Source organism: Neofelis nebulosa, chromosome 12, assembly GCF_028018385.1.
Source record: "Neofelis nebulosa isolate mNeoNeb1 chromosome 12, mNeoNeb1.pri, whole genome shotgun sequence".
Taxonomy (NCBI): domain Eukaryota; kingdom Metazoa; phylum Chordata; class Mammalia; order Carnivora; family Felidae; genus Neofelis; species Neofelis nebulosa.
Window position 1 is genome coordinate 94,297,072 of NC_080793.1, and position 18,109 is coordinate 94,315,180.

Here is an 18,109-nt window from a genome sequence, read left to right on the forward strand (position 1 = left end):
TGGAGACTGGAGAGTTATTTCTTAACGAGTTCTCTATTTCGGATGATGAAGTTATACAAACGGATAGTGGTAATGTTCACACACCGCTGTGTATGTACTGAATACTACCGAATTGAACACTAACAAATGACTAAAATGGCAAATTTTATGTTATATAGATTTACCACAGTAAAAAAAAAAAAAAAAAAAAAAGTTTTAAAAAATCCTGTTAAGAATCTAAGCCATTAGAACAAGGGGCTTAGGGAGCTGACAGATGGGGCACAGCCCTGCACAGGTACTCCATGCGCTAGAGTCCAGGTAGCCAAGCAGACTCTCGCCCATTGGGGCTCAGGGAAAAGACCCTCCAGGGCTGTCAACTCTGCCAAAGGATAACAGAGAGTGGGTTTGAGGAGTCAGGGCTGCAGCTGTCAGAAGGGAGCCACTGTCATTCGCCACTCAGAGGATACAGGGAGGCCAGGGCACAGTGTGTGTGGCAGGAATGCGGAAGCTGCCTCAAGCACTGGGGCAGCTGCAGGCAAGACTGATTGACAACTGGGCCAAAGAGCCAGGCCCAGCAAATTTTAAAGGACCAAAAACACCAGAAGTTTGTTCTTTTATCACAGTGCACTTGGGCTAAAAAGTGAGAAAATTAATAACTATATTATTACTTCAAACCACAGTGGAAATTACAAAATAGTTTCAACTGTAATGCTGCACAGCAAAACCTTTAGGATGCAGCTAGAACCACGAGAGAAATTTTTATAGATTGAATGTCTATATTATTAAACAGGAAAGACCAGTAATCAATGACCTGCACATCTCAAGAAACTTTCTAGAACTTAAACAGTAGCCCAAACATAGAAAGAAGGAAGGAGATAATAAGAGAAACTGGTGACACATAAAGAATACCATCAAAGCCAAAACGACTTCTTTGAGAAGGCTAATAAAATTTATGAACTCCTAAGGAAGCTGCACAAGAAGGCTGGGGGAACTCACCAACATCAGAAGTGAAAAATAAGACATCACTGCAAATTGTGAAGACAGGATATTATGAGCAGCTCCACGCCAACTAATTTGAAAACTTAAGATAAATTTAGGTATCTACCAAATGTTAGAAAAGCAGGGCTTAACAGAAAGAGAAAACAGAAAATCCAATCGCACTAAAAGTATCAAAGAAATTGAATCCGTAAGGAAAACTTTACCCTTGGGATGGAGAGATGTGTGAGAAACACAGCAAAATGTCAGCCACAGCATGCAGCCAGGGGCAAACTAAAGTTCACTGTGCAATTTCTGACACTTCCGTATGTTTGAAATTTTTCAAGATAAAAGGTCACAGGGGAAACTTCCCTGATTCCAAAACTGGACTCCCAGGCCAGATGGGCTCACCAGTGAACTTTGCTAAACACTTCAGGAAGAAGCAACACAATCTTGCACAGGCTCCTCAAGACCAAGAAGGGAACGCTCTTCCAGGGAGGCTGTCAAGTCAGCCTAGCCCTGTCACAGGAAGGCATCGCATGACAGAGCACCGGATGGCAGTTCCTCACTGCGCCCCACACAGGCTGGGTGCACCAGAACTAGCACCCGACGCCGGGGGCCGCTCCCACCCCGTCTCTTCCGCCTGGGTGGCCTGTGCCCGCAGCGCCCCACTTACAGCCCGTGTCTCGCCAGTGGCTGGGGACCATCCCGCCGGGGCCTCCATGCCGTGTAGCCTCTGAGTCTGCTTCAGCTGGTTGAGCGAGGGCTTCAGCTGGGTGGTCCCCACCGTCTTGCTCGTCCAGTCGTCCACCAGCTTGTGCAGGTCATCCGTGAAGGTGCCTCTCTTGTTGTTGCTGTTGTTTGCCTGTGCCTGGACGTGCAAGGTGGGCTGGGGGCCCGGCTCAGGGCCCGGGACCAGGCTGCTGGTGGAAGACCCTGGGGAAGCACACACATGCCAGGTTGGTGACACTGCACACAGCGCCACCGGCCAGCTGCAGTCTTTCATACAGTGGTCTTGCTTAGGCCAGGCAACACCTTGCTTCAGGAGATGGTCTGCATCTTGGGGCCCGTGTGCCAGTTTTAGACACTTTGGAACATTTTCACAGGCCACAGGGGACCAGGCTATGCTAGGCAGCTGTCACCCTTCTGAGCTGGGCCAGAGGACAGGACCCAAGCAGCTGGCAGGCTTACTCAGCATCCACTCTGTGCCCACGCTGCCTAGGACCCCCAGACTCCTACGTGAGGAGGCTCAGAAAACTGGGGGCAAAATCCCAAGGCCTTTGCGCTCGAACACAAGCACTCCAGGGAAACGTGTCAATGCTGCAGGCTGAGTGCTCGGCCCACGGCAGCTCCTGCTGTCCACCCAGCAAAGGGAAGAGGGAAAATGCTAAATAGGCTGGGTCGTCAGCATGCCTGTGCAAGAATGTTAGTGGCTGAGTGGTTTCGAATTTAAGACACAAAACTGTGCCTCTCCTCACCAGCACATGTAGGGAAGGTATTACTAAAGGGTAGAAACACTCAAAGCCTTCCATCGTGGCCCCCAAGTTTGGAGCCATCTGTGGGGTGGAGCAGGAACCAGGAGGCCCAGCTGCCAGGAAGGCCTGGGGGCTGCGGTTCAGGTGGAGCTTGGTGAAGACCTCACACTCACCCACTTCACTGGAAGATTATTTTTAAGTGACCAAAATGGGACTTTTTAATTCTTTTAAATTGTATCCTGACCCCACCGCAACATACAGTTTCTGGTTGGCAATTCTGCATAAGCCAATTTAAAATCTTTCTGCATTCAAAAAGCAGCATAATGACCATCTCTTCAAACAAGCCGTTACAAAATGTAGTCACAGTAGCTAGCAATGAAAAAGCACAGACACAAACAGTTAAACATTAGTGATGGAATCTTACATACACAGAGCTATTTCTACATGAATGTTTCAGCCAGAGAAGAAAAAAGGAGAAAAAAAAAATATGGTGTAAGGTGAGGGTGGTGGGCGGCCCAGGTGGACTGATACCCATTTCATCCGGGCATCTCTCCTCGGGGACACTCATGTTTAGCACTTCAAGGACATACTCATCCCTGCGGTTTTGGAAAAGGAGCCAATAGAACGATTGGTGACGTGTGGACATTCTGGGCAAGGAGAGTGCACGTCAACCGGCCAGGACACGCAGACTCTAGGAGCTATGGAGACGCGAGGGGGCACCCACGGGTCGCTTTCCCTCCAGGCTGAGGGAAAGCGGTGCCCTGGGTGGGTGGGCGCGGAGCAGATGCAAGCACGCCCGCCCGCCGGCCATGGAGCCCCCGATGCTCACTAGCCACATGAAAGCCCATGCGATGGAGAGCGGACAAGGGGTAAAAAACCCGATAATTACGACTGCTGTGCTCTTTGCCTAGACAGAGACGCTTCAGGGCAGACCCTGCAAGGGAAGAAGAAACGACACAAGACCACAGGGTTAGGCAGGACAGCACACACGGGGGACAGGCCACCACACTAAGCACAAGTCATCAGTGTGCAAGGAGGAGCAGAGGCCAGCGATTCAGAGAGGGGACTGGCCACCTGGGCTAACCGGGTGACCGCGAGTCAGTGTGCGGGCTCACGTGAACTTCGCCGAGGGGCTCAGGTGCAGGACCAGGCCCCAAGCTTCAGGTAGAAGTGAGTGTGTCTTTCAAAGCGTATTCAAAAAAAAAAAAAAAAAAAAAGAAAACAAAAAACAAAAAAAGCAAAGCATACCACTTGGTTTTTAAACAAAAAGCTTCTGCAGCCCCACTGCAGATCGAGGCAGAAAACCCACTAAAAGTCAGCCAGGAGAGCTCAGTGGAGCCGCCGGCTTTGCCTGGAAGCTAGGCCCATGGGAGGTTTGTTTTCCAAGTGCAAAAAGATACATTGTTTTGCAGGTTTGAGGCCAATCCCAGATCCCAGGCGGCTTCCCTGACCAGACCAGTGGTGGACACAGAGGGCACCTATCTACAAAGGTGGGAATCAGGGCTGGACCCAAGTTTCTGCAATGCTACTGCCTCACCTGGTAGCCCACGTCCACCAGAACGGGGTGAGGCTTGTCATGAGACCACCACTAAGCGCCAGGCCCTGCGGTCCCAGGGGCTGTCCGTGGTGTCTGGCACAACTTGATGGTCAGTGCCCACTTGGAGGGCAGACAAGCTGGCCCTTCAGGGAGCTGGGCAGGCACAATGGGACAGGCAAGGACAGTTCAGGAGTCCCCAAGGTCACTCAGCAAGGCTGCGCTATCACAGAGGGTCTGTGCTTCTGCCCCAGGCCCTTGTCAGAGCAGAACACTTCCTGAGGGTGCCCTGCACCCTTGCCGAGGAAGGTAAGACGCCACTGCTTCTGGGTGTGAGCAGAGCACAAAGGTCGGCCTAGGCTCCGGCTGAGTCGTTCTTTTTTTTGGTTTATCCCGTGTGTGCTCAGAGGCTGATGTGGTGGAAAGGGAGGTGATGTTCTGGTGGGGTCTGTAATGTACAAATAAAAACAAAAGGGCTGGGCAGGAGTGGTCCAGGCCAGTCGTCCCTTGGTAGCAGCAGTGAAGGGCCTTTGCTGGTCTGTTCCTGACGTGGAACCCTACTGGGAGCACAGGGCCCTCGGGGGGCTCCACAGCACAAGGGAACGAGGGTCCCAAGCTCTATGACTGTGCGGGGCCCCAGCTAAGGCACAGACTTCCCTGTCTGCATCCTGTGGTTGTAGCTCCCTCTGGGTCTCTGCAGCACCAGGACATGTAATCAATTGGCCAGCCAGGTCCCCACAGCCTGACAGAAGAGGATTCTTTCGGGGCTGATTCCCGCCATCCTCATGACAGGAACACTCAGGCAGCCACAGGAGCTGCCTGCCGGGAACCACCAGAGGAAGCCTGGGCCCGTGATCAGGGCCTCAGACTTCACTGGGAACCCAGAGCCAAGGCCCTTGGCCACCAGACACCATGCTCGGACTGGAGAGCCCACAGAGGCCTCCACACCCTCACTAGACATGGCCCACAGGGACCAGAGCACACTCCCTGCCCTCAAGGTGAACCTTTAAACAAAGACCAACCGGATTCGGCGCCCTTCACGTCAGAGTCATGGCAGCCAGTGCAGTGCAGAGGTGCGGTCAAGCACAGGCCATAGGTCTGATGACCGGCCCTCACTCACACCACAGCCCTGTCCCTCCTCAGGGGTCCCCTGAGTCTCCTCCCCAGTGCCTTGCCCTTGAAGCCCACTACACAGATGGCTGACGAATGTGCCTCCACCCAGCCCTCCTCTCTTCCCCTCCGTCAGGCTACAAGGCAGCATTGCAAGGGTGCTGGGGATACATGGGACCCAAAGGAAACCCACAGGGGGCATGAGGGCAGGTCTCCCCTCCCTGCAGGACTACTGTCCTTACCCAAGGTCTTGGGAAGAGCCAACTTCAAGGCCCCAGAACTACTTGGAGAAGCTTCCAGGTGGTTAGGGGTGGAGGTGGAGAGCCACGCAGCCTCTCCCAGCTGTTCTCCCAGGCTTTGAATGGGCAACACATAGGATGACCCCATGTCCTGTCCTCATCATGCACACACATCCCACCGGGCCAGAAGTCTCATGCAGTGCCCAGGCCTCGTTCAGGAAGCCCTCCCCGCCCCCCCCCCCCCCCCCCCCGCCACCAAATCCCTCCCCAGGCAAGGACAACCAGCCCTGCCAGCATCCATACCCTCACCGGGCTTCCAGGCGGATGCCTCAAAGGTATCTGCCACAGACAGATCTCTTAAGAAGTGGGCCAGCCCAGTGACCATCACCACACTTGCTTTTTACCACAGCATTCAGACAACCGATGAGGCTCACAGGGAGCTTCGGGGACAGCAGCCCCTGCCTGCCACATGACGAGAGGCATGCCTCCCACCCACGGGTCCCTCCCCTGAACCAGTGGCGTTAGACATTTGGATCTGGCACCGGAAACAAAATGAGCAACCAGCACCAAAATGCCACTCAGGGCTTCTTTGGAATGAGCCACCAAGTCCTCATACTGCTGAGCAAAGTGCCAAAACTTGTCCTTGAAGCATGAAACGGGACGCATCCCAGCTCTGCCCTGCCCTGGGGTGACAGCCCCAGGGACAGTCCAGCCTGGGGAGGCCTCCATGGGGGGTGGCCTCCTTCTTGGCTGCCCTCCCCTGCCCGAAGGCCCTCTCCCACACCCCTGCAGCAGGTCCCCCCAGGAAGGGTGAGGACAGGGCCTTGGCAGCCACGCAGTGGCAGCCTCCTCGGGTGTCCCGGAGACAGACTTGCTGTGGCACGGATGACAGGCTGATGGGACACGTGAGAACATAACAAAGCAGACCCCAAAGGTCTGTGTGCAGAGAGGCTCCAGAAGCATCAGCACCTAATCCAGTCGCATGGACTGGAGCCAGAGAGAAGGAGGGCCAACAGGTCTGACAGCAGCTTCTGACCCCCAGACACTGCTGCGACCCGACCACAGCCTCTGAATCCCAAAACATGCTCCCTGAGTTTCCCCAAATCTTCCATCGGCCACAAGGAGGGGTCTGCCCAGGGCTTCACCCCATCTGTGCTGCCGTGGGCCCTTCCCTCCCAACAGCGGGCCTGTCCACATGCCCACCCGAAGCAGTGCCCAGGATTCGCTCTCTGCACGCTCTCCTTCCTGGGGCTGAACACCTGTCCCATGAGGGGTCCTCTCCTAGTCACCTGCAGCTGCCTGCGCCTCCACCCCTGCTCATCTCTGACCCAGCCTGGATGCTCTCATGGTCTCTGAGTGTCACACAATTGGGGACCTTCTTTGTGTACTTCAGAACTTAACCAAGATTTTGTTTTCCTAGAGCCTGGTCTCCTATTCGGTGCAAGGCGGCAAACAGAAAACCTCTAGCCTTCATCTCTTCCTGCAGGTCAGGCCAGATGAGCCCACAGCTGCAGCCCTCTGCCTGCTGCTGACCTGGACTCCAGGACCAGGCCCCCAGAGCGGGCCCCACCCTCAGGGTCTTCCCACAGCCCTGCGCCTCAGACCTCCTCTCTGCCACCTCTCAGCCCTCAGGGCTGCGCCCAGACTTTTTCCTCCAGACTTTCACAGGTGCCTGTGGTCTCCTCAGGCCTCCGAGCTCCCTAGTAACCCAGGAACCAGCCAGCTCCAGCTCCAGGAGTAGGCTGGCAGGCTGGGCGGACACCAGGGCACTGGGCATGGAAGGACACACCTTCACATGCCCCCAGGGCCCAGGGCCTGTGGGGGCCACACCGTGGCCAGGACAGCAAAGAGCTCAGCCAAGGAGTGCCTGCAGAGGGCTGTTGTGAAAACAGCAAGGCCACTGGGCCCAACCACCTAAAATCAGGTCCACCCAGGCCAGGAGCCCCGTGTGTCACCAAGCCATGCCTCACATGTCCCTTTCCTCTTAGCCGCAGAGACGGAAACAAAAGCTAGACCATTTGTCCTTGCTGTGCCTCCCCATTTTTTTTTTTTTTTATCTTGGAATAATAACAGTAAAACAAATGGAAACTCGTAAAAATGAATGCAGGACCACGTGGGCACAAACCTTGAAGGAGCACGTGGCACTTGATCACTCACACCAGGGGACCCCAGGGAAAGCACCACCTGCTCTAACCTGCTTCCTGTGTCCGGCCCACATGTTCCCAGCAGGCCGCGGTCAGTCATGTGACCGGGAGATGCCTGGGGACCCATGTGCCCTGATGCCATGGTCTCAGGAGACAGCCACGCACACTGGGACAGAAAAGAGCCAGCAAGTGATGCAGGGAGCAGGATGCACTCAGACCTTGCCCTCCCCTGCCCACCACCAGCTCAAAACCAACCAGCGGCTCAGGTGGGGCACCTGTTACTAAACAGTCCCTGGGAATCTCTAGGAGGTTCTGTGCCTCTACCCTGTCCTGCCTGGGGGAGGGTGACATGGCCCCTCTGATGGGGACAAATGCCCACTGTGGACGTGGCCTCAGGTCCTGACAAACACAATGTATCTTTATTGTACCAGCAAAAAGCCACGTGCCCCAAACCAGCATTTCCACCATTTCCATTTGATAGAAAGCTTAATTTTTGTGTTCAGAAACAAAAACCTGAAAACCCCACAGCTTTGGATTCATTTTCCAATTGTTCCAAGGGATGAAGTAATTCTGGATGGCCCTGAGCAGATACTCCCTTCCCGGACAGGAGTCCTGGGTGCCAGCAGGGCATCCCAGGAGCCAGAGGGTGACCGGGACGGAGGTTTGGGTGAGCACAGCCCCGAGGAGCTGGGTAGCTGACTTCGTGTCTGAGGGCTGTGGGAGGAGAGGGCACACCAAGTAAAGTGCTCCAGCTAGAGACCAGGAGGGGCCAGGCCAGAGAGACAGCCACAGCGGAGGCTGGGGCTTTCTGGGGACGCTGATGGGTTCCCAAGGTGACGGGAGTGGAGGGAGGGGTGGGCCCACCTAGCTGGAGCACCTTTCTCTCAGCCTTTGCACATGCAGGGCGTGGGGGTGGGGCAACAGCAACGAGTGCTGTGTTGTGGCCCTCGCACAAAAGTTACACCCTCCGGTGACCTTCTAGAACTGTCTCCGCTCACTACATGCATGTCTTCAGAATCCAGACACGTGTGAAACACACCATGCGTCTAGAGAAGGCCGGGGTTGTCTTTTTGTTGTCACTGGAACTGGGGACAGCGGACGTATATGTGCACCACAATCGCAACAGAAATAAAACTACGTCCAACATAAAAAATAAGTTAAACAAACAAGTGAGGAGAAAAACGCAGAGCACTTTGGGGGCCTGGGGGGCCAGGTGCCCGAGGCCAGGAGTGGGCAAGCCGCCGCACATGCTTTTAGTGCCGGCCATGAGCCGAGGGCATGCACTGGCGCTTTCTGGGGCCCAGAGGGTGGGTGCGGGCAGGGGTCTGTGTTTGATATCAAGTAGGTGACTTCAGTGGGGAGGGGGAGGCAGCCTACAGAATGTATGGAAGGCAATGAAGACAGGGAGGGGCGGGGAGAAACCAAGGGCCAGGAGGTGATAAAATACAAAGAACAAATACAGACAGATGGACACAGACACGGGTCCACTGAGGAATCGAGCGCGAGGTTTGCTACTAGACTTATAGGTCAGTCTCTCAGACGTTGGGTGGTAAACCGTCCAGCCTGCAAATGAATATAGAGGGAAGAAAACAAAGAGACAGGCATCAAGTACAGTCTCTGGGATTCCTGCTACACACCACCAGCCACATCAGCCTCGTCACTTAGCATCCACGGCTCCACCTAGCCCAGCCCGGAGGACCACAGCCGCCGACCACGTAATGGAAAGGAGGCACCGCTGGAGCACAAGAGAAGCGGACCCTGGGAGAGCGTGCGGGGCGGGCGGGCGGGCGGGCGGGGGTGGGCGCCAGCAGCGGTCACTGCGACTTCTCTGGACAGAGATGGCGGGGATGGAGCCCCTCCTCACGCGGCTACTGCGCCCACGGCCGAGGTGACGAGCATTTCCTCCTCAAGGCGGACTCCCAGCTCGAGGGGCCGTGCCCTCATCCCCCTAGCCGTCCCTCCTGACGGAAGGACCCGTGTGTAGTGGGCAGCGGGGCGGGGCAGGGCAGGCCGGGGCCTGGGAACCGGCGCAGAGCACGCACCCCACACGTGACCAGGGGGTCCTGGCGCCTTCCCCGGGCCGGCTCTAGCAGAGCACGCCTCCCTCTGAGCCTTACACAGCGAGACTCGATGATGGGTGGGCTACCCACTGTCTTTACTCAAAGGCTACCTCTACTGGTTTTTATCCTCGAGAGGCTGTGGGCGGCCCTTGCCGCCGCTCATGCCCCTCTGACACCACAGGGGCCCTACGCAGCTAGCGCATGCTCAGAGACGGGCAAGCTGGGAATCACCTGAGCCATGCGCTCCGCCTCCGTCAGTGGCTAAGCCGGAGCAGATGTCTGCAGACAGGGAGGCCCGCACCGAGCAAGGCTGCTGGGTCTGAACTGCCTTCCCACACGGGTCTGAAGCTGCTTCGGGCCCTGCCCCGGCTTGGGCAGGGTCCTTAGCAGGAGGGGCTCTGCTGCAGTCTGACAAGTGACCTGGGGGGAATAAGGGGTGACAGGCACAGTGAGGCGCTGCGGGTCAGACCAGCCAGCGCGGGGTGCATCTGTCCTCCCTGCTCGTTGCTGGGTGACCTTGGGGAAGTGGAGTCCCTGCAGGCACTGGGCACGTGGCCCGGTCACCCGAGCGCGGGCGTCAGGAAGATCAGAGAAAATGACCACAGCCTCCACCAGTCGCCAGCACTGTGCAAGGACCACGGCACACCAGGAGAGGCACACCAGGGCTCAAGAGGCCTGTACGAACTGCTCACTCTGACTAGTTTCCACTTGGCTTTAGGAATCGTCCTGGAATTCATATAATTTGCGTAACTCTTCTTGCAGTTCACGGACACGCACCCCGTGGGTCATCCGTGATACCAAGACGGTGGGCTCACACTCCGCTCTCGGCTGGCTTCCCACCTGGCACACACCGGGGATCCCAACTCACTGGGTTTCCAGCGCACCCTCGGTGCCCGGGTGTCCTCCCCATCCCCCCGACCCCAACCACCAAACGGCAGCTGCTCCACCCTCAATTTCAGCAGGTGACCGGTGCCTGAGAAATGGCCAGAGGAAACGCCCCGAGCCAGGTGGCACCCTGCAGGGAGGTGAGCTGAGGGGGAGAGACCCTGAACCGCCTCCTGCCTCATACACGAGTCCCCAGGCGGCTGACAGCCCCAGAGCAGGCCTGCGCACTCAGGGTGGGCCTGGCGACACCCCGGCCCTTCACACCTACAAAGGCTTCCCGCTCCAGTGAAAGGGGATCGAAGAAGTGCTCTTCTGGGTGCGGGCGCCTGCCTCCCGCCTGCCCCACTCGGGTCCCGGCCCCAGCCTGCTGGAGCCGGGAGGGCACAGACCTGTGCTGGAGGCCACGACCTTGAGCTGCTGCACCAGCGGGTTGAGCAGCTTCCCTGCCTTCAGCTTGCTCCTGCTCTTCCTCCTGCGGCCGGCGGGAGGGGCCGTGTGGAAGAGGCCCAGGTTGGGGGGCAGCGGCTTGCCCAGGCGGCGGTACAGGGCCTCGATCTCCTGCTTCTGCTGGCTCTGCAGCTCCGAGATCTCCTTCAGGTGCCTGAGGGAGGGGAGGGAGGGCGGGTGGGCACCCTGCTTGGTTCCGGCACATAGGCCCATCCAGGAGAGCCCTCAGGGCATGGCAAGGGTGTGAGCAGTGGGGCTCCAGGACAGATGGACCACGTCGAGGAAACAGGGGCACTGAAGACTTTGGGTCTCCATCAGGACCAAGTGGGCCCCACCGGGGGTCTCCTGCATGAACACCCCCCAACACCACCAAGAGGTAGGAGGAAGAGCCCGAGGGGATTCGAGGGTTCAGGTGTCTAGACTCGTGACGCTGCCACTTTGAGTGGCTGGGGAGCGGGACACGAACAACCCCACACATTTACGCTCGCGGTACAAACCCGACACCCAAGCCCAGAGGAAGAGCAAACGATCGGCATTCAGAACTGAGAGGCTGCCTCAGCACTTCCAGCAAATAAATAGCACCTCCTCTGAGTGGGGAAACCGTAGGAGAGGCATCACAGATGAGAGCATGTCCACGTGAGCAAAGTGGGGACTCCCAGCACAGACACCACCACCCCCTGGCCACACGGGTGTGAGGCTGCCATGAAGACACAGGTGCAATTACTAGCTGTGGGCAAGGGAAGTTTCTCGAACAAGCCAGAGAAGGAGCCTCCCTTGGGGACCCGCTGGCCCAGCCGCCAGCCACTGCTCACCTGCCCACTCACCCGCCTGCATGCCCTCTGGGCCTGATGCCAGCCCCTCAGATGTACGATGGGCCTGGCTGCCCAGGCCAGGGGCCCAGCCCCTCAGCCACAGCCCTGACCCATCTTCTGCTGCATATGGTTGGACAACGGGAAGCAAGTCCTGATTTCACTATCTTCAATGCCTGCCAGACCTCAGAAAGATGACCCTAGCCAGCAAAGTGCTGTTGCATCAAGTTAGCTTCTGAAGGGGTGATATTTTGAGGTGACACTGTTGAAGGCAGGGGGATGCCTCAGGAGGACCTAGGGAGACCCCCAATCTGAGGATCCTGCCCCAGGGCCTGCAGCAGGTGCCTCAAAGCCCAGCGCCCCTTCCCAGGCAAGAGCCTAGACTTGTTAGCCCTGATTTCCCTTCCTTAGACTACCCAAATTCCTCTCTTGGAGGAACCTCTGCAACTCACCCCACTCGCACCCCAGGCCCGGTGCCCTCCTTTTCCCCACCCCTACACAGCCCCCCCCCCCCCAGAGAGGGCGGCTGCCTCTTGGTTCCCCTTACTCTTGCGGCCCGCAGGCTCCCAGGGCAACCATCCCCAAGTGAGAGTGTACAGAGGAGACCCCCCACACGCCCCACAAGGACACACTGTCACTGGATCAGGCACCTCCCTGCGTGCCTCCAAATCTAGTGGCTGCTGAGTGCCAGCACTCGGCTGTCAGCAGATCTCCTATGGCTGGGCCCAACTCAGTGGCTGGGGCAAGTGGGGGAGGGTGAGGCAAGGGGGGGCGCAGGTGGGAGGAGAGTAAAGTAGGGCCTCAGCAGGTTGGGGGGGTGGGGCCGAGGCAGGTAGGAGGAGAGTGGGGCGGGGCCTCGGAAGGTTGGGGGTGGGGTGGGGCCGAAGCAGGTGGGAGGAGAGTGGGGCGGGGCCTCGGAAGGTTGGGGGTGGGGTGGGGCCGAGGCAGGTGGGAGGAGAGTGGGGCGGGGCCTCGGAAGGTTGGGGGTGGGGTGGGGCCGAGGCAGGCGGGAGGAGAGTGGGGCAGGGCCGGGGCAGGCATGCTGGGGCAATGTGTTGCTCTCTCTCCCCAGGGCTTGTGCAACCCAGCAGAAGGAATTATGGGACGGCAGAAGCCTGTGAGGCTTCTCTCCAGTATCTGCCACTTCTGCGCAGTGTCCCCAAAACAGTGGAGCAAGTCACACTCGCCGGGGGAGACAGTGAGCCCAGTGAGAGCTACCGTAGGAGACCAGGGTCCGCAGCACAGGCAGCACCGCTCCCCGCCCCACCCTGCAGCCACTTCTCAGGACCTACTTACTTCTCCCGCAGACTCTGCAGCTCCTTCCTGATATCGGCGTCCTCGATCTCCGAGTCGTTGTCGCTGCTGATGTAGGACGACTGGGAGTGGAAGGAGGTCACACTGATGGTGGGCACCTTCACGCCCACCCTGCCGGGCGTCTCCGGGCCCGGGGAGCCAGCCCGTGGGGACCTGTGCAGGAAGGCGGTGGCCTTCTTCACGAAGTCGCTGGCCACGCCACTGCTGCTGGGTAGGGAGGCGTGCTTCTGCACAGGGGGCCGCCTGCGCGGACCCTCGTCCCCGGAGTCGCTGGACACCGGCTCGCCCACGCCGACCTCGATGGAGGAGGCTGTCTGCGCCCTCCGCACGGCCAGCTTCATGTCGGGGCTGTGGGGGGCCTCCTCCAGGTACACGTCTGGCGGCGCCGAATACCGCAGGCTGTGGGGGGAACCCAGGGTCCACTCGTCCTGCGTGCTGACCACCGAGAACCGGCCCACAGTTTTGGCTGGTGAGCTGCCGTCCTGCTGCCCTGGATGCTTCTGTGGGGACCCTGCGGCCAGAGTGCCCTGCGTCTGCAGGTGGCTGGCCCGGCTGTCCTCCGTCTGCATCCCCGGTGTGGGCCTGGCTGAAGTTTCCCCCAGGACCCCACTGCTCTGGTCTGCGGGCTCCAGGAGTGCAGGGAAGGCAGAAGCAGGGGCATCCTGGACAAGGAGTGGAAAGGAGAAGTTTCCACCACACAGCAGCAGAGAGGAAACCCCACCAGCCAGGTGCCTGGGAGAACACTCCTTACCTGGGGGGCACCTGGCGCCGGGGGCAAACCTGAGGTTGTCACTTGGCTCAAAGATGATTCTGCTGTAGGAATGTCAGAGTCGTTACTGGGTCGGCGCGGAGGGCAAGGGCAGGAGTAGGTGCCCTCCAGCTGAATTGGATCAGAGGAAGGGAAGCCCCCCACCCAGGGCAGGGAGATGTACCGCACGTGCTCAGCAGCTAGGAAAACTATAAACACTCCAGGAGGCCCTGACCCCATTTCTTGTTAGGAGACACCCAATGACTCGAGGAAGGGAGGAGGGTTCAGCCTGACACCTCTCAGGTCCCTGGAGGAACCTGCTCCAGAACCTGGAGCACTGCCCCACCCTCTGCCCACATGATGGCCATCACCTGTGCCACCTGTCACTTCTAACACCTGACAGTGCCAGTCTGTGTCACGGGTCATCTCTGCACACCTGATGTCACTACCATCTCACCTGTCATCTTTATACACCTGAAGGACTCCCCATCAAATCCGACGATAAAAGGGCCTCACGAGGTCCTGCATCAATAGGGCCAGTTCTTAACTCTATGGCTCAGCGTCTAGGGAAGGCCCGCATCATCTGAAGCTATCCCAGCTTCCCCATCTACAGAGCATGGATGCAGGGTGGTACTTCTGACCCCCTTTCCCAGGACCACCGAGTGGTGGAGCAGGAGGAGCTGACGTGTGGGAGACTGGCCCAAGCTGGGCCCGCACGTGGCAAAAGCAAGCTGCAGGCAGGCAGGGGCTGTGTCAGCCCACAGCCAGACTGACGTGCTTGCCGCAGGGGTGAGAGCCTCTGGCAAGGTTGGGGGGGCTGCTGCTGCAGATTCCCAGGGAGACCCAGACCCAAATGTCACACACCCCCAACCTATAGGCAGTGCCTGATGCCCCCCCATCACATCCCTGCAGTGGGGGATCTGCCCTCTCTTTGCACACCTCCAGGCACAGGGGTTCACTCTACACTCCCTATTTCCAGACAGCTCTGACCACCAGAAATGCTGACCATGTCTCCTTACGGTTCCCCGACAAGCTCTGCACTCTGTGAGGAGTGGGCTTGGGAGTGGCTACAGCATTTGAAGTCCCTGATGCCACAGAAGGGACCCATGGTACATTTCTCATGCACAGAGATCAGAAGAGGGAGCAGGCGCTCAGGGACAGCGTCTTACTTTCTCCCCTGGAGCATTCCTGCTTGAACCTCCGTTTCGCAGGTAAACAACGTGCTGGGGCTTCTGACTCCTGTGCCAGCTGTCCCCATCCCTCGACAGTGTGACACCAACGAATGCAGTATCCAGAGGCCCAGTAGGCCACTCCCCTCACTCTGCCAACTGGGGCCTCACCTGCCGCTGACACAAACCCAGGGTCCTGTCACAAGGTCAGCTGGACCTTTATCTTGCTGATCTCCCGAGGAATCCCAGGCCAAGAAGAAACCCCACCTCGGAAGGTCAGACCCACCCCCTTGGGTTGACACACAGGTGTTCAGGTAATGAAATGAGAACCACAAGAGCTCCCACAGAGACCCGCAGCACCCAGGAGCCTCAGAGGAAGTTCCACAGCAGGAACTTGCTGGCCCCAGGCCGGCAGCTTCCACGGACAGCTGGAAACTCTCAACCCCAGCCCTGCACTCTACCCAAACAAGCTCCGGGATCTTGTAACCTTCTAAAGAACACGGGGCTCAGGGATGCCTGCCAGAGCGCATGGAGAGCACTGGGCAGCTGGACAGTCCCTGAGCACCACCTGACACCCAGCCCAGCTGTTTCTACAAAGGCCTTTCTCACCTTGGGGCCTGAGCATGTGCTCTGTTAGAACACAGTGGGCTTTAACTAACGCATCACGACGGGCTCCCACTATGCCTGAGTCCCACCCAAGATGCTATAGGGATGAAGGGTAGAGACGCGGGATGCACCTTGAAAGCAATGGGGGTCGGGCAGGTGACCTGGGGCTCATTACCTGTCAATGGCGAGGACCCAGCCCGCTCCAATGCAGCCCCCAGCCCAGGGGCTGTTTCTGACTTTCCCGGCTGGTGGAAGAAACGGAGAGAGCCGTTAAGTCTCTCCTGGTGATGCGTGCAGAGACCTGCAGATCCCCTCTGTATGAAGGCTGGGCTCCTCCCCAGGCCACCCTGACCGGGGCCGTCCAGACCAGGTCCCGACCTTGCACACACACTCCCCAAGTCCCCAGATGAGCCACTTTTTGTAAAACATGGGGGTGGGCCTGAGTGCGGGGCGGCCACAGCCGACTGAGGCGGGTCTGCGTGCCTGGGGTGCTCGCCACCCTAGTAGGGCCGGAACTTACCACGGGCTGGGGCTCCAGGGTCAAGTCTCGGTCCCCCGCCTCCACAGGGGTCCCGGCAGAGGCTGAGGAGGTGGGCAAGTGCTCCTGGTAGAGCAGAGTTCGAAGCTTCTCATCTAGGCTCTTGATGGTGCTGTCCACAAAGCCCACCCTGGGGGGAGGCCCCTCCCCATCTGACTCCAAGGCCGAGGGTGGCTGGGGGGCCCCAGTGGGCCCCAGTGGGGGGCTGGGGAGCTGGGGAGTGGCCAGGCTGATGGCCCCTACTGCAGGGGGCAACGGGGGTAGGGGCTGACCCAGGGTGGGCTGAGGGGTCCCACTGGGGGCGCTGGGTGCGGGGGCCGGAGCCTGCAAGGGCTCACCCTGGGCCATGGCCTCCCTGGCTGAGGCGGGCTCTCCCAAACCCGAGGGGTAGCGGGGGGCCTCCAGAGGTGGGGCACAAGGCCCCCCACCTGCACCCAGGGGTTGTGCAGAAAGCTGGGTGTCTTGAGTCTCTGCCAGTGGCTGGGGGGTCTCACGCTCACTGGCCATCCCCTGAGAGGTCCCTGGGCCCCCTGCCTGCACAGCAGTCCCCACTGAGGGCTCTGGCTTGGGGCTGGCGGCTGGGGTGGCCGCATCCTGGGGCAGAGCAGTCACAGGAGGGGAGGATGGCAGCAAAGGGGCCGGTGCACCGCCAGGGGTATCCCTGGGGCCTGTTTGGCTCAGATGCTGTGGACTGGCTGGGAAGCCGGATTTTTCCTTTAAGGACAGCTGGTCTTTACAGGGCGCTGTGTCTAGAAGAAATAGGAAAATGCCTCTGTACCAGCCTACTCTGGTGTTGTTCACCTGGCACTTCCCTAGCCAGAAAGATGCCTTCTATGACCTGCAGACCCCACATGCTGGTCTTCTCTTCTCCAGTGTGCCTGACTTCTCCCCTCAGGCCCCCACACCAGCAGTGCCCCCCTGCCACCCCCCCACCCCTTCCCTCTGGTTGTTCAGGAGCACTCAGCCCTCAGGCACAACCTGCCCCCACCTGCTGGGGGTGTGGCACGAAAACATGCCTCCGGTATCCTTCCCACCAGCCAGTCCACAAACTCGTAAGATGAGCTTATAAAAGCACAGTGCCTATGCGAGCCCCACACACTCGCTGCCTCAGAGGGAACATGAACCTCCCGTGAACAGACCCTGATAAGGTCAGAAGCACGCGACACCAACACCAGCGTCCTCTGGAAAGGGGTGCTCAGGGAGGAGCTGACGGGAGGGAGGAACCAAGCAAGGGACCCCGGCTCCCGCCCAGGAACTCCCAGAGCTTCTGTGTGCTCCCGAGCCTGGGAATATGCAGACAACGTAGCCTGTCCTGTTTCCCCAACTGACTTCTCCTTTGAGGCTACTCTTCTTTACTTAAAATTGCATCAAACTAAAATGAGAAGCTTACAAAAATACAAGGGGGTAGGGGGAGCACTGGGATCCCACACCCCCAGACTCACACTGCCCCCCCCCCGCCCAAGCCGGTGACAAATGTCCACATCTGGTTTCTTCACGGCACTGCCCCACAAACACGTGCTCTGAACACCACAGCGTAGTTCTAACTTTGACTATTGTATCAGCAGACTCCTGTTTACTCTTTCCTGTCTGGCTTCTCTCGCCATTTTATCTGGGAGATGCGCCCACGATGCGTGTCTGCATAGTTTCACTCCCCAACTCCCCTATGACTCCTGTGCCATTGTGTGCTATGCACTAGCACACAAGCGTGAACACACCAGTGCACATGTGCTGGGCCTACACCCCAGACGGGGCTGCCGGGTCACAGGGGCCTCAGCCTTCAGGAGCTGCGAACCGGCTTCCCTACACACCTGTGCCAGTTCCCCTCCCAGAGCAGCCTCCGTGCTCCCACACTCCCAAGTCATCCTGGGAACTGTAATAGGACCTAAAGTGGTTTTGTTTGTTGAGAGAGTGAGTGTGTGAGCTGGGGAGAGGACAAAGGGGGGCAGGGGGAGAGAATCTCAAGCAGACTCTGTGTTGTCAGCACAGAACCTGACGCGGGGCTCGATCTCACCAACTGCGATATCATGACCAGAGCTGAAATCAGGAGTCAGATGCCTCACTGACTGAGCCCCCCAGA

The 18,109-nt window shown here is 58.5% G+C and overlaps 1 protein-coding gene across 10 annotated transcripts in view; it reads right to left on the reverse strand.

The window, feature by feature from the left end:
- Positions 1-18,109, reverse strand: part of WNK2 (WNK lysine deficient protein kinase 2) — a 132,744-nt gene that overhangs the window by 21,386 nt on the left and 93,249 nt on the right. For 4 of the 10 annotated variants that reach the window (XM_058695937.1, XM_058695939.1, XM_058695934.1 and 1 more), the window contains 9 exons: positions 16,015-16,781; positions 15,670-15,739; positions 13,723-13,784; positions 12,954-13,633; positions 10,791-11,002; positions 9,748-9,936; positions 8,921-9,019; positions 3,319-3,363; positions 1,631-1,890 (listed from right to left, as the gene is read on the reverse strand). In XM_058695937.1, coding sequence (XP_058551920.1) covers positions 1,631-1,890; positions 3,319-3,363; positions 8,921-9,019; positions 9,748-9,936; positions 10,791-11,002; positions 12,954-13,633; positions 13,723-13,784; positions 15,670-15,739; positions 16,015-16,781 — 2,384 coding nt within the window. The remainder of the gene's footprint in view (positions 1-1,630; positions 1,891-3,318; positions 3,364-8,920; positions 9,020-9,747; positions 9,937-10,790; positions 11,003-12,953; positions 13,634-13,722; positions 13,785-15,669; positions 15,740-16,014; positions 16,782-18,109) is intronic. The other 6 variants (XM_058695935.1, XM_058695936.1, XM_058695938.1 and 3 more) reach the window with 6 other exon arrangements.